The following is a 15,723-nucleotide window of genomic DNA, read 5'->3' as shown; positions in this document are numbered from 1 at the left end:
TGTGTGTACATGTGTGTGTACTGTGTGTACGTGTGCGTATCTGTGTACATTTGTGTGTACATGTGTGTGTACTGTGTGTGCGTGTGTGTACGTGAGCGTATCTGTGTACATTTGTGTGTGTACATGTGTGTGTACTGTGTGTGCGTGTGTGTACGTGAGCGTATCTGTGTACATTTGTGTGTGTACTGTGTGTGCGTGTGTGTACATGCGCGTATCTGTATACATTTGTGTGTGTACATGTGTGTGTACGTGTATGCGCGTGTGTGTGGATAAGTGTGTGCACATGCCGCGGTACTTGACTGGAGGTCAGAGGACAACTCTGTGGAGTCATCACTTTTACAGGGTTCCCAGGCTTGAGCCCAGGTCTCCAGGCTTCTGTGGTACATGCCTTTAGCTGCTATGTCGTCCTCCTGACCCTGGATTCCACTTTTGATACAATTATTTTTTCAGTTCTAAAGAACTAGAGCTTGCTGTGCCCGACTTATGAAACATTTCTTCATCCCACGGTCACAACGCTACTAAATCCTACTTCCTAGTGCTTTGAAATTTATCTCCTAGCCTCACCTTAATATTTGCTTTTTATTTATCAAAGATCGCTTCATCTGTGCTCATCAAATCTATCGTGAATTAACAGGTTTTCTTTTTGTCATCTAATATAGAGTCTAGAGTTTAGCTCCATTGTCTTCTCCTAATTCAGATACTATTTTATAATGCATTGTCATAGGAAATTAGATATATAGTTCTACACACTTAACTGAGACATTATTACTTTTATATATTCAATATTAATCTTGATTTATCCATGTATTTAATAGGTTCTTTGATCTCCATTGCTTATATTTTAAAAGTAACCACTGGGAATTCTTTTTAGTTAAGTCTGTTTTATCTACTTGAAAGTCTTTTATTTCTCTTCACGTATGAAGAACTGTTAGACAGTTATTCTTCAGTAAGGAACGTGCCATTGTACTTTTTGTGGCTTCCATGTTCTTGCTGAGTAAAACTTTTACCTTTAGTCTGTCATTGTTTTGAATGAAATCTTTCTCCCCTCCATCTTCCTTTAAAGCCTCCTATCCATCTTTGGCTTCTATACTTTCACTGTGTCTAGGTACTCATACATACATTTCTGTTTCATTTATGTGTGTGTGTTTGTGTGAATGCACATGTTTTACAGTGGGACTGTGAGGACAGCGGACAACTTGAGAGACTCTGTCCTCTCCTTCCATGTGTGTCCCAGGGAGGAGCTCAGGTTGTCAGACTCAGCCCCACATACAGATTTTAAAGACAGATCCTAACTGAGTGATCTGCTTAACTTCTGGCTTTCTCCTTGTCTTTTTAGCTACTCCCTCGGTTTCTAAGAGGCCAGCTACAACAGCACACTGTGTTCTCTTTGCCTTGTAATCCTTTTCTTTTCTTCTGTATTTTCAATTCTTTTGATTCTACTGGTAGTATTGTGATGATTTCCCCTCTGAGATGTCCCTTTTGGCAATTCACTCTTTGGCTGTGTCTAATCTACTAACCACCCACCACTTTGAAGTGGTTTGCCTGTCATTCTTAGCTCTTCAATGGCTACAAGGTTATTTCCCGATCTCTTGTCTCACTGCTTGTTTTCTCTGCTGAAATCTAAGCTGGTTTTCATTTCCTTGAGTCCACGAAGAAGTTCTTCTGTAGCGTGTTTCTGATAATTCCACTGCTGGTAGCTTCTGTGGTCTGTCTCTGGGATTTACAATTTCTTCTGGCTATCACCAGTGGCTTTTCCAAATTAGGTACACTTCTTGTACTTAATTATCTTTCTTACACATGTAAAAAATTTTAATGTCCTTTACATTTATTTTATTTATTGTGTGTATATGTATGGGAACACCCATACCATAGGGTGCATATGAATGTCAGGGGAAAACCTTTGGTAGTCAGATATTTTTTTCCACTGTGTATGTTCCAGAGATCAAACCTAGGTCTTTAGACTTGGTGGCAAGTGCCCCTACTGATTGAGTCACCTTGTTGGCCCTTGCTAGACATCTCTACACAGATGTCTAGAATTGAGGTCTAAACTAATCTCATCAGCCTCCAAAAACAAAGTTTGTTTTTCCAAGCTTACAGGACACCTGTAGCTTAGAATTTGTAGATTTTATTACAGCTCAAAATACTGGATACACTTCCTTTTGGGAGGCTCTGGCTCTTGTGTCATGGGCTTCATGCTTTGCCATGTACTTTGTCCTGGACAATAAAACATGAATGCAAGAATTGGCTGAGTGATCCACACCATCACTCTAAGAAGTGGAAATCTTTTTAATTACGTAAAACGACAATAAAACCCAAGGCCGTTGAGACTCAGTGGGTCAAGGTGCTTGCTGTCGTGCCTAATGGCATAAATTGGATCCTTGGAACCTATTGGCTGGAGGAGACAATCGACTACTGTTAGCTATCCTCTGACCTCCACAAGTGTGCCATGGTGTGAACATGTGTGCATGCGTGCACACACACACACACACACACATACAGGGGGGGGAGGGAGGGCAGGAAAAAACATATTGCGTGGCTAGAAAATCAGAGCAATCAATCAGTACTAGTCTGGATACTGAAAAATGATCATGCTATGGGACTTCTTAAAAAGATGCAGAGAATGCCTGGTGGCTCACATCCCAGCATTTGGTAGGCAGAGGCAGGTGGATCTCCATGAGTTTGAGGCCAGCCTGGTCTACAAAGCGAGTTCTAGGACAGACCTTGTCTCAAAATAAAAATAAAAATTTGCAGAGAATGTAATAGATTTTGTTGTTCCTGGAGTATGCATTTTGTGGAGAGTAGCTCTCTCTGTGAAAAAGCACATTTGGACATTGGTGTAAGTGCCCATTACTACGGGCAGCAGCTTCACAGGCCAGGACTGTCCGCCTCTGCCCATGAAGGTTAGGAGACTCACTGCCTTAGGTCAAGCCAATGTGTTCCTGTTACCTGTGGAGACATTTCTGAAATGGGCACGAGGTGCACAAACCATATTTCTAAATTAAAGCATACTTTTAAATATGATTTAATGTATCTATGCATAAATAAAGTGATGGTTACTGAAGGCAGATATATTTTTAAAGCTCCCTGAGTTTATATTCACATTAGGAAAAGGAAAGTCTGTTAGTTGACTGAAACACTATTAGATAAGTGGTACCCCCTCTTTACTCATGGAAACTCCTGCTGTTTTACCAAGATGTGTGAGACTCTGCTCTGTTCTCTCAGGCAAGGCACTGTGGGAGTCGTGTGGGGGTCAAGAAGTAGGCACCGGTCAAAAAGGACTCAAGATAGAAGATGGAAGGGAGCAGTGGCCTCTTGGAGCCACAGCAAGCAGCTTCATGAGTGGGAGAGAATATAGCTTTCAGAGCGACATGCTAATCAAGTCCCCGGCACAGCGCAGCCAAGGCATGGGCAACGGGGGTCACCGCAACCGGGAGGAGCTGGAAGAACTGGTGTGTCGGCTCAGTTTCCTGCTTTTAAAATATACTGGGGCCAATGAGCAATAAAAGGGAAAGACAGAAAGGAAAAAACGAGCCAGGAGATCTTAACTTGGGGCAGAGGTCATGATTGCAGAGCTGGGGAGAAACACCTGAAGTGAAACCTCTAGGCACATTTGAGAGACATTCAAGTGATAGAAGTGGAGGGTTCATTTTTTTTTTAAAGGAAATTTCTTAAGTGTAAAATAAAAAATTACCAGAAATAGCAGTGTAAGGTGAAGCACAACTTCCAAAGCTACAGAGAAATGCTAAGACCTGAAAGGAGAAAGTGAGTTAGACAGGGAGTGTTAATAGTTTCTACTTAAATCGCAAGTTCCCCGTGCTGACTGCCGAAAACAAGAAGACAGGAAACTCCCCCAACCTCCCAAGAAGACCTGACCCCAAACTAAACAAACAAAAATCACCATGAGTGAAAATTAAAATCCATGCCTGTAGTTTGCCCTAGATGACCTGTCAGTGGGTTGGAATTTGTTAATTAGAGTATGCTCACTGAGACAGTAAGATAGCTAGCTATAAAACAACATCTCACTAGAAGCATGTTCCGGTGGATAAGATACCCAGGGGTAGCAGTGTTTAGCAAATGCACCCAAACGGATCGTACACACCAAGAACCAAATCAACTGTTTTCCTCTGAGTGAGAACTTCCTCCTCAGAAACGGCGTCACAGTTAAATCTGGAGTTGCCAGGAAAAATAAGACTGTGTCTCATCCCGTGGGATGCTCCAAATGACAGCAGCTCTGACACACAAGCGTGATAATGGGTCGCAGAGGGGATTCACCAAAAAGAAGATACTACAGCTAACAGTGCTCACACTGACTCCCCATTGGCTGCAGGGAAACACGGGTGCGTTCGGTAGAAGTGAATGCCAAATAGTTGACGAGGAACACATGAAAAACACATTTTTATCCTCAAGGCTGTGGATAAAGATGAGTGATGGGGGAGAGGTAACTCCTGCGGGATTAGAAACATCATCATCATCACTATTAGTGTGCTTGTACGTGTGCATGTGTATGCATGTGTGCATTGCACGTATGGAGTGTGTATGTCATGTCCATAAGTCAATGTATGGGGGCCAGAAGAGGACGCTGGCTGTCTTCCTGTATTTTCTGCCTTGAGACAGGGTCCTTGCTGAACCGGAAGCTCACTCTGTTGGTGAGGCTGGCCAGACGGTTGTCTCCACCCGCCTGTGCTGGAGTTACACACCTGTGTTACCATGCTCTGATTTCACGATGTGAGCGCTGGGGATTTGGACTCAGGTCTGCATCCCTGCACAGGGGCACTGTTACTCTGAGCCATCAAAAGTCCTTACTGTGAGATTTACACATATTGGCTCTCTGTTGTTCAGTCCTTAGGACAGTCTTTGGAGAGAACCTGGAAGGCCTTTGCTAGTCTCCGGCTTCAAATGCACTCTATGAGCTTGCTTGGGCAAACTGTCACCCCAGTGTCATAACCAACAGAGACCTGCCATCTCCCAGTCACGGAGGCTGGGTTTATGCTGAGGCTATGGAAACTATGTCGGTACAGGCCATAGGTGGCCAGGGTAGAGTGCAGAGGCAGCATCCTGCCCTGGCCTTCTCTCTCTCCTCCTCCCTTAACAGTGGAACCGATCCCCATGACCCTGTCTGAGCTGGATAAGGTATTACAGAACTGAAAAGCATCTTGCCTTTGTTGCTCTACCTGGTCTTAGTTGAGGGGTGGTGGTTGCTCCAGAACCACCAGACAAGGCCCCATTGATCCTCTATTGGCCAGCATCTGAGGTTGTATTTATAAACACTGGGGTCACTTGATTTTTTTTTAAATTTATTCTTGGGGCTGCAGAGATGGCTCAGGGGTCCAGAGTACTGCCTGTTCTTTCAGAGGTCCTGAGTTCGATTCCCAGCATCTACATGGTGGCTCACAGCCACCTCTAGTGAGATATGGTGCCCTCTTCTGGCCTGCAGGCATAATACTGTGTATGTGATAAACAAATCTTTAAACAACATAAAAATTCAGTCTTAGCAGTGACAGAGCTTAGCCCAAGGATGGCAACAGCATTGTTGCCTAGGGGCTCTCAGAACACAGTTCCTTCCTCCAACTGTCTCGGGAAACGTGTGTTCCTGAAGTCCACCTGCCCTGATGGACAGAACTGACTCTCACTGTGGCTGACAGGATGCCTTCAAGTCCCTTGCTCACAAGCATCTGGGACAGAATTTAGAGGTCTATATCTCTGCCTATTTGGGGCAACATGAAACCAGGAATGACTTATTCCTCTTAATGTCACCCATGATTTGTGCAGTGAACCTCTGAAGACTCAGAGAAAGTCTGTTGGTGGAGGTGAAGTTGAAGCCACTCCCGTCCTCAGGGATGCTGAAGGGCTCTCTGCACAGAGCAGCAGCCTGCAGCAGCTCCATTCAGCCCTTCTGAGCTCTGCCACCCCCCAGGGCCTTGTGCCTGTATTCATCTTCTAGAAACTCTCCTCATCTTTCCTGTGGGTTCTTGTGGATCAGTGTCCTCCCTTCGGGGAGCTAAAGCTTGTTCGAAACAAACACAGTGTATGTGTGTTTGCAGTGGAAGACAGTAGACTGTTCTCAATTCTGTCTGCAAGACACCGTCACTTAAGGGACAGATGGCAGCTGTCATTTACCAAGGCTGTCACTGTCAGCTCTGCATTGGAAAGCTGCAGGCCAGCTGGAAATGCTGCAGGCTGGTGACAAAAGCCACAGAGAAGACAGAGATCTGAAACAAAGATTAGAACTAGGTAGGTTACCTGCTCCAACTCTTAGATCAAGTTTGAAAAGGAACCAAAGATTCCCATGGAGGGTTCAGTCATGGGTTTATACAACTTGGGGTTTTGTTGCAGTCATTGATAATGTGAGTGGAAAAAAACCCACTTTTGGTGTGTGTGTGTGTGTGTGTGTGTGTGTGTGTGTGTGAGAGAGAGAGAGAGAGAGAGAGAGAGAGAGAGAGAGAGAGAGAGAGAGATCTTACCATGAAGGAAGGATTTACAATGGAAATATTTTAACTCTACGTGAAAATGGAAGTTGTTTCAGCTTGCCTAAAATCTTGCTTGTTATGGCTGAACATACCTTGTCTAAGGTAAATGTCTTTGTAAGTTCATGAAATTCTCCTTAGCAAGCTGCTGGTCGGAGATTTGAAGCAGCGCTTGGAATTCCACGTGGGGATCTTAGCGCAGCTAACACCCAGGCCGCTGCTCCACGCGGGAATCTTAGTGCAGCAAACACGCAGGCCACTGCTCCTCTTCCCCTCAGGTGGGCAGACACACTCCCAGCATCTCAGACAGTCTGGCTGCTTTGTTCTACTAGAACAATGTCCTGAGGGCCCAAAAGTGAAGGCTCCATTTTCCATACCAAACACTGGGACAAAGGTATGAAAATGACAGCGTTCTTCAAGCCAGCACAATGAGAGGCAGCACCATTCTACTTCCAAGAAGCTCTCGTTTTCCAGCACTAAAAAGTTTGTGTGTGTGTATGTGTGTGCGTTCATATCTGTGAGTGAAGACGCGCGTGCGTCATGACACACGTGTAGAGGTCAGATGACTACTTTGGGTGCCCATCTCCACTTTCTACCTTGTTTGAGATGTCCTGGTCACTGTGGCATATGCCCAATTAGTTGGCCCATGAGTTTCCAGAGAGTCTCCTCTTCCCATGTCCTGCCTTGAGTAGGAACACTGTGCTACTGTGTCTAGTCTTTTGTGGGTTGTGGGGACCCGAACCCCGGTCCTCACACGTGGATAGCAAATGTTTACCCATGGAATCATCTCCCAACCCATTAATGCCCTCTTTCTTCAGGAGTGCACGGTATGAGGGATGCTAAGTGAGGAAGGGGGGGGGGTGATACTCCAGGAGGAATTATACCAGCGGCTAGCTTTGAAAATGACCCCAGGCAAATATTCTTAAGATGGAAATGAAGGAAATGACGTCATAGGTTGGTGCAGGTGGGGAAGGGTTTTGAAATGTTTATACTACATGGCTCTCATTCTGTGAATATCCGATATCCTGCATGTCAGATATTTAAATTATGATTCATAACATTCATAACTGTAATGTAGTAACATTACAGTTACAGAGTAGCAATGAAATAATTTTATAGTTGGGGGTCACCAGGCCATGAACTGTATTAAAGGGCTGTGGCATTAGGAAGTTTGAGAACCACTGGTCTCCAGTGAGGATTCCAGGGGATATGGCCAAGGGACTGAAAACGTAAGAAGTAAACAGTTAAGCCGTGAAATGACAATGGCCCAAGCCCCTCTGCATGTTGGTCTGATACGATGTAACTCATCCCTTTCCAAGCCTTTCCTGTCAGCCAAGGACATTTTTTTTTTTACCAACATCTCTTGCTTCTTGCTTGCTTCTCATTAGGGTGGACATTGTAAAAATAAAAAAGAACAGTGGAAATGAGGAGAGAGGGCAGAGTGAGAACTCAGAAACTAGGAAGTGCCGAGACAGAGGTGAGGGAACATGAAGGCCCCTCCTGTGGTTGTCCTGTGGTAATGTGGCCCCAATGTGACCTCAATGTGGCCCCAATGTGCCAGGTCTTCCAAGATTTTAGGATACTGATGACTCTATGCAAAGCTTCCTGTCTTTGTTTTATCTTTTCCTGACTGCAATCTCATCTGTATTCCAGGCTGGTCTTGCATTCACAGTCAATCTCCTGCCTCAGCCTCCCAAGCGCTGGATCACAGGTGTGCTGTCATCATGCTCAACACAACTTCCAGTATTTACATGAGAGCAACTGAGTTTTTAAAATGAAGTGGTGTAGAGCAAAGACAATTTGCCCCTGGACCACAAAGGGTCTCCACAGGTTAGTCTAAAAATTCCCTTCCTAGGGTTACCTCATGTGGCAAAGGTCCACACTGTTTAACTGCGCAAACTCTACAATCAAAGTTCTTCAGGAGTGATCTTGGCACAGGAATTCACAACTCTATGTGGTTAGCTAAAGTTTCCCAACAAGGTCTGGGCTTAGCATCTGCACAGACAAGCGAATCACTATATGTTCTGTTCCCTGTAGGTTTTGGTTTGGATATCCACTTGCTGGTTTTACATCCCTTCTCTTATCAGAGGAAGACAGAGGCGAATTCCTTAGTTAGGGTAAAGACAGGAGCCACAAGGGATCTCCAAATCAGCGAGGTTGTTCCCACGAAAACCACTTCCTCTCTTTGCCTCTCCTGGTAATCAAGGCTGACCAGGATGGAATCATCTCCACCCCTCACATCAGGAAAAACACCTGGAATGTCACACCTGCTCCACAACAGTCACGGAATGAACGGGGCAAAGAACACAACTCCTTGACGTGTTTTCTATGATATCAGCTCCATCACCAACTCACCCTGAGGGAGAACCAAACTGCTTTATAATGCCAGGCCTCTGTGTCTACTGAAGAAATCCTCTCCTCCCTCCGTACCACTGGAAATCGGAACCAAGAACTCAGTCCAACCATTTGTTATGGGGACGCCCACTTCCTCACAGTGCCCAGCACACCAGAGACTGCTGTGCTGGCCGCCCTCGCTTTCCGGTTCTTTGACTCTAGAGTAAGCCTTTAAAGGGTGGTGGTGAAAAGAAGCCACCTGTCTCTTCTAGCGTGTGAGGCTGCACGTCTCTTCCCCACGCCAAATGTGGTCTATATTAAGGGTCACAAGCTCAAACTGTGTAGCAGCCAGACGCAGAACTGGGGGTTGAACGAGAGGACAAAGTGGAAATGAGGTGCCTCACTTCTCTTCTGGCCAGATTTTCTGATTTTTTTTTTTTCTTTTCTGAGACAGGGCTTCTCTCTGTAACCTTGGCTATCCTGGAACTGACCAGGCTGGCCTTGAACTCAGAGATCCACCTGTCTCTGCCTCTGGAGAGTTGGGATTAAAGGCATGCACCAGCACTGCCTGGCTGATTTTTTTTTTAAACAACTGAAAAATTCAAAGCCAAATAAAACAAGCCTGTAGCCTTCCAGCTTCGACCCTGTGTATAATACGGGATTTTCCTGGGGTTTAGAAAGTATTTTCCAAGTAAAAGAGCAGGAAGATTTGAAAACAAAACAAAACACAAAACAGGACAAAATAAAACAAATCACTGAAAGTTCCCCGATATAAACAGTGGATCCACTAAGAGCCAGCACCTTGCAGTAGGCGAGTGAGTGTCTCATAGTTCCTAGCTAAGCTGTAGCCTTCCAGAACAGTAATGGGGTCCTTTATGAAGCCTCATTTATGAACTGGCTACACCAGAGGTTCTCACCTTCCTAATGCTGCTACCCTTTAATACAGTTCCTCATGTTGTGGTGACCCCAACCATAAAAATATTTTCATTGCTATTACATACCTATAATTTTGTTGCTGTTATGAATCATAACATAAATGTCTGTGTTTTTAGATGGTCATAGGTGACCCTCGTGAAAGGGCCAGTTGAACCCAGAGGGGGGGAGGGGGGTTGTGACCCACCTGTTGATTGATAACCACTGTTTTACTAGAAATAATTCAGGTTGCATCTTGAGTAAAAGGGCTGGTTTGGTTTCTCTAGTAAGAATGGAAGCAAAAAAAAACAAACAAACCAAACCAAACCAAACCAAAATACTCAACAGTAGGTTTTGATCAAGTTGCATCTTGAGTAAAAGGGCTGGTTTGGTTTCTCTAGTAAGAATGGAAGCAAAAAAAAACAAACCAAACCAAACCAAACCAAAATACTCAACAGTAGGTTTTGATCAAATTGCAATCGTGTAGAGACACATTGCTCTTTAAATTTTGTTTTGAAGTATGAGTCTGTCTGTCTGTCTGTCTGTCTGTCTGTCTGTCTGTCCAGGGCACCCACAACAGACCACTGGGTCCCTGGCGTTGCAGGCAGTGATAATCCACCCAGCAGGGGTACCAGAATAAACTGGGATTCCCTGGAAGAGCAATGAGAGCTCCTAACAGCTCAGTCATCTCTCCAGCCCGCAAGCATCCCAGTGAGATGAAAGCAGAGCAGGATGCGTAAGGGAATTGTGAGAATCTGCTTTATTATTTATTTTTCCAATTTTAACTATTTATTTACTTATCATTTATCTGCTTGTGTGCTTATTCATTTATTTTGGTGAGTATTTGTGCAAGGGTGTGTGCAGGTGCCCATGGAGGTGCCAGAAGAAGGTGCCGGATTCTGGAGATGGCATTACTGGCACATGTGACCCCCTCCCCCATGTGGGTGCTGGGATCTGAACTCTGGTTCCCATGGCAGCACAAGAAGTCCTTTGTTACCACTTAGCAAACTGCCCCGCCCCTTATTCTCTAGGGTTTTTTGTTTGTTTGTTTTTTAAAGACAGGGCTAACAAATCCCAGGTTGGCCTCAAACTCAAGGGAGACCTTGAACTTCTGATCCTCTTGCCTCCACCTCCTGAGTGCTGGCACTGGGGAGTGATGTGCAAGCGAACACTCCACCAGGGAGCTACACCCCTGCTCCAGTGATAGACTTTGTTGGTCTGAGTTTGTTCTTTATAGCACATTCTACACTCCAGAAGTTATCTGTTTCTGGATAACTTCTTTTGGGGCTGTCAGTCACAGGACAGCAACAAGTCTGGCCAATTAGAGAGTTCCATTTCCTGGATGCAATGGTTGGCCCAGACTTAAGCCCAGCCATCGAAGAGCTAATCTTCCGTCACTGGATGAGGACGCTGCTGAGGACATGGGATGATATGACCAGCAGCAGGACCCTGGAGCTCTGGAGCTATGCCCTAAACCTTACCAGTACCCCTATATCACAAACCCAGTAATGTCAGAGGCATGTAATGTCTGGGTTCCTATAAATCACCGTTGAGAGTCTTGAATAACAAAAACCATCTGTGCTTCCTACCTTTCCATTAGGAGAGCATGAGCCTGATACAGTAGACGGAAAACGGGCATCTGAATTGTGCAACTGTGCTCCAGCCTCACGATATACTGACAAGTCACATTTTATAGTCTATGCTTTTAAATATGTCAGCAAATTATCATTTTTGATCCCACTATTTCAGAAGTGATTTTTTTGCACTTTTTACAACCAATGCCACATTTAGTACCAAAAATTTAGGAACTGTGGAAAGACATAATCAGGGGGTGGGGGATTTCTAAGTTTAGAAAATAAGATCAAATTAACTTGCATTTTACACATGACTGCATTTTTGGACATATGCAATGAGGTAGATAATTCAGGGAGCTGTTCTCAAGATAAAGTATAGCTTAAGAAGACGAACTAAGTTTACAGCCACATGAAGCCAACTCTGGCAAAGTGTTTATTTACAGAGGCATCAGAATCCTTGCATTGATCCTCTGTGAAGAGTCTGTGGGAACCCTGATAATGAAGGGCACAGTGAGGAGGCCTTCAGAATGACAGTGATGCTGAAGCCATGTGAGAATGTCTTCCAGCTTAGGTGTTGGCTCAGACCCCAGTGGGTCAGGGAGCACGCTCACCTCCTCCCGGGGAGCACCTTATCTCCTCCCAGGGAGCACCCTTACCTTCTCCCAGGGAGCACCCTCACCTCCTCCCAGGGATCATGCTAGCCTCCCAGAAAGCACACTCACCTCTTTCTCCCAGGGAACACCCTCACCTCTGCCAAGGGAGCATGCTCACCTCCTCCCAGGGAGCACCCTCATCTCTTTCTCCCAGGGAGCACTCTTACCTCTTCCCAGGGAGTACCCTCATCTCCTCCCAGGGAGCACCCTCACCTCTTCCCATGGAGCACCTCACCTCCTCCCAGGGAGCACCCTCATGTTCTCCCAGGGAGCATCCTCACCTCTTTCTCCCAGGGAGTACCCCCATCTCTTTCTTCCAGGGAGCACCCTCATCTCCTCCCAGAGAGCACCCTCACCTCTTTCTCCCAGGGAGCACCCTCACCTCCTCCAAGGGAGCATCTTCACCTCTTTCTCCCAGGGAGCATCCTCACGTCTTCCTCCCAGGGAGCACACTCACCTCCTCATTTTCGATCTTGAGTGTGGCCAGTCGAGACTGCAGCTGCTGGTTCCGGAGCATGAGCTCTGCCTGGACTGGCTGCTGGGCGCTGACCTGACACACCTGATGCAGAAGCAGGAAGCACAGTTATGACAGGCACCAGCAGCAGCCTCAAAAGCATGAGTAGTATTCATTGGGTGTGGGTGTGAGCATGTGTCTGTGCATGCATGTGCTTGCTTGTTTGGGTGCATACGGAGCCCAGCAGTCAACAGTGGGGTTGCTTTCCAAGGTGGTTGAGACGGTCTCTCAAAACCTAGAGTGTAAACATGTCAGCAAGGCCCCTGGGACCTGTCTGTCTTTGTCCACCCACCCTGTTTCACCCTTGGCCTTAGGGTTACAGGTCTGTGAGGCCTGACTTTTTATCTGGGTTCTGGGGATGGCTGCCCATCGAGCCCACAGGTCTCATACTTAAACGCCACATACAGAAGTCATAGGAACACTCTTATTCCAACTTTTCTAGTCAGAATGTTACTTTATTGAGACAGATTATTATTAGGTAGCCTGGGCTGGCCTTAAACTTAAAATCTTTCCATTTCTGCTTCCTGGGTGCTGGAACAGGCATAGACCCCCATCCCTTTCAACAGCCACTGTAAGGCGCCGCTTTTGAATAGTTTTAGACATGGGTAGTGAACAGCTATGATCTGACAGTCTCGGGGAAGGCAATGGCACAGGAAGCTCTGCCCTGAGAGCAGAAGGCGGGACCTGGGATCGAGCGCCATGCTGGCAGCTTAAGGAATCTTAACCACCACAGGGCAGAAGGCGAGGGCGGTCTAGGTGGACCACAAGGGCAGAAGGGAGGGTCAGGAAGGTCACAGAGCTTGTTGGCTAGGGTGTAGGCTCTGCAGCCAGGAAGCTGTGCCTGTATGCCCGCCCTCCCTTCTATCTGTGCGATTTCAATTTCCTGCTCTACAAGGAGGGATGATGAGACTCCTAATCCTGGGCTGCTGCGACACTGAAGTGATACAATGTATACAGATACAGAACGGTCGGAAAAGTGGCTTTTTAAAAAAGTATATTTTAATCATGGCTACTAGCCAGCATCAGTTAAATCATATGACTCACCACAGACGTCACAAGATAAATTATCTTTGGTATTGGAAGGAGATATTTTGGGCAAGATTTCAATGATGGATTTGGTCAAAATGAAAGCATCATTAAGATTGGGCATGAAACAAACACTTCCTTTTCATCCTCCTGGCCACAGAAATTGTCCTGGCTGATGAAAGATCCTTCTCATGGGGCAACAACATTAGAGGTTACTGCTCCCTAGCAGAGATGGCCATAAGAAAGGGAACCAGCCCACCCCATTAACAGTAAGGAAACTCTTCTGACGGAAGCCTGTCTGTGACTTTTACCACCCCATGTTAGTATATCCACAATGGAAAACAAAAACAGCAACTATTTGACTTTGGAAAGACAGCGATGGGTAGGATAAATACTTAGCTTGTTGACATGTGTGTGTTTGATACCTGTGTGTTGACACGTGTGTGTGTGATAGTGGGTGTGCTGACATAGACCTGTGATCTCAGTGCTCTAAAGGCTGAGGCAGGAGGATGACGAGTTCAAGGCAAGATACTGCTTTAATAACAAATGAAAATCTCATATTGGTAGGAGAACTGCACCTATAGAAAAGGCTGCAGATGTCAGAGGTCCGTGGATTTGGGGATACTAACACAGCCTTTAGCAGTCGAGTGTCCCTAATCTGAAAATCCTCAATGCAAAATGTTTCAAACCCTGAAGCTTTCGAGAAGACCTGTATCATGTTTTTCGAATTTTGGGATTAAGGATGTTTGATCTGGACTCATCATTTTTCATCAAGCAATTTACTAAATAAAAATAAAACGCATTAGAAACACAGTAGGTATAGACATATTTATATCTATATTTATTTACCTATTCACAGATCTATAATATATCAATTATCTATATGTAATCAAGCAATCTCTCTACTTGTCTATTACTTATCTATCACTGATAATACGCTTTATAAAATTTCCCCCTGGTTTCTTCTGTTCATAGATAATATATATTGTTTTAATTTATGATCAGTTAAAATGGCTTTCTTTCTTTCTTTTTTTTAAAATCAGGATAGAAGCTTACATTCATAAACAGAATACACGGCAGGGGCTGGAGAGATGGCTCAGTGACTGAAGCATATGCTGCTCTAGCGGAGGACCCATGTTCGGTTCCCAGCACCTATAGCTCTAGGTAACTTCAGGTCTAAGGGATCTGATGTCCTCTTCTTGCTTCTGTGGGCATTGCCCTCCGGCGCACACTACACACACGCACATTCACGCGCACACACGCCCACACACACGCCCACACTCACACACACCCAACTACATCTTAAAACCCTTTCAAGGCAGCTCAGTGTGGTAGTTTATACACAGCCTCAGCAGCTGGGAGATGGAGAATCAAGAGTTCAGGGCTAGCCAAGGCTACAGTGTGAGTCTGAGGCCATCCTGGCCTATATGAGGCGCTGTCTCTAAAGGAGAATACGTGACATAATAAATGCCACACGAAGAGACAACTGGCTCTTACAGAAACAGTCAGTTACTGACCTCATCACCCATATGAGACTGAAACTCAAACTTCATTGGAGGACAGAAGGCAGCAGGGTACATCTCCATGAATCTCTGCTTGTCGCTCCTTGGCTCTAAATTGTCAACAGCATTTTCGATAATGTCCAAGCCTTCATGTCTGGAGGTTTCCAGGTTGTACTCTGCTGAGAGGTACGTTCTGAGGGCTCTGTTCAGACTTGCATGGTAGCCAAGATCACAGCACTTGAGAATACACAAGAACACAGATAGATAGAAATGTTAGTTCAAAACCAATTAAAGGTCCAGATGTGTGTTGTGGCCTATGAGCATGAGACCCAGAAGATCATGACATCGCATTAGACACGGGTTTCTTGGCTATGATATCAAATGCCCATGAGCAACCAAAGAAAAATTAATCTCGGTTACATTCATCATTCATGCCTTTCAAGATTTAAAAGACACTATACAATTGGAGGGACAAACCAGAGTCAGAAAGATGTTTATAGAGGAACGTGAGTCTAAATATATAGAGAATTCCCACAACTCAACAATTCAAATTGTCTAAGAAATGCGGGGTCTCTGAATAGAGACCAGGAAGATGGAAGAGAAATGGTCAACAAGGGTATCAGAAGACGCTGGCGATCACTGGTTATGGGGGAAACAGAGAAAAAGATAGTTAGAGGAGGCCGGCGATGGCTTGCAATTATTAGCGCTTGTTGCTCTCCCAAAGGGCCTGGGTTTGATTCGGGG

General features: G+C 45.3%; 1 protein-coding gene across 2 annotated transcripts in view; it reads right to left on the bottom strand.

The window, feature by feature from the left end:
• Srgap1 (SLIT-ROBO Rho GTPase activating protein 1) overlaps positions 1-15,723 on the bottom strand; it is a 285,799-nt gene that overhangs the window by 58,927 nt on the left and 211,149 nt on the right. For both annotated transcript variants that reach the window (XM_026778325.1, XM_026778323.1), the window contains exons 7-8: positions 14,995-15,216; positions 12,395-12,496 (exon numbers count right to left, since the gene is read on the bottom strand). In XM_026778325.1, the coding sequence (XP_026634126.1) occupies positions 12,395-12,496; positions 14,995-15,216 (324 nt within the window). The remainder of the gene's footprint in view (positions 1-12,394; positions 12,497-14,994; positions 15,217-15,723) is intronic.

The sequence above is a fragment of the Microtus ochrogaster genome, unplaced genomic scaffold (genome assembly GCF_000317375.1).
Source record: "Microtus ochrogaster isolate Prairie Vole_2 unplaced genomic scaffold, MicOch1.0 UNK127, whole genome shotgun sequence".
In the NCBI taxonomy this organism is placed as follows: domain Eukaryota; kingdom Metazoa; phylum Chordata; class Mammalia; order Rodentia; family Cricetidae; genus Microtus; species Microtus ochrogaster.
This window is presented reverse-complemented; position numbering and strand designations above follow the sequence as displayed.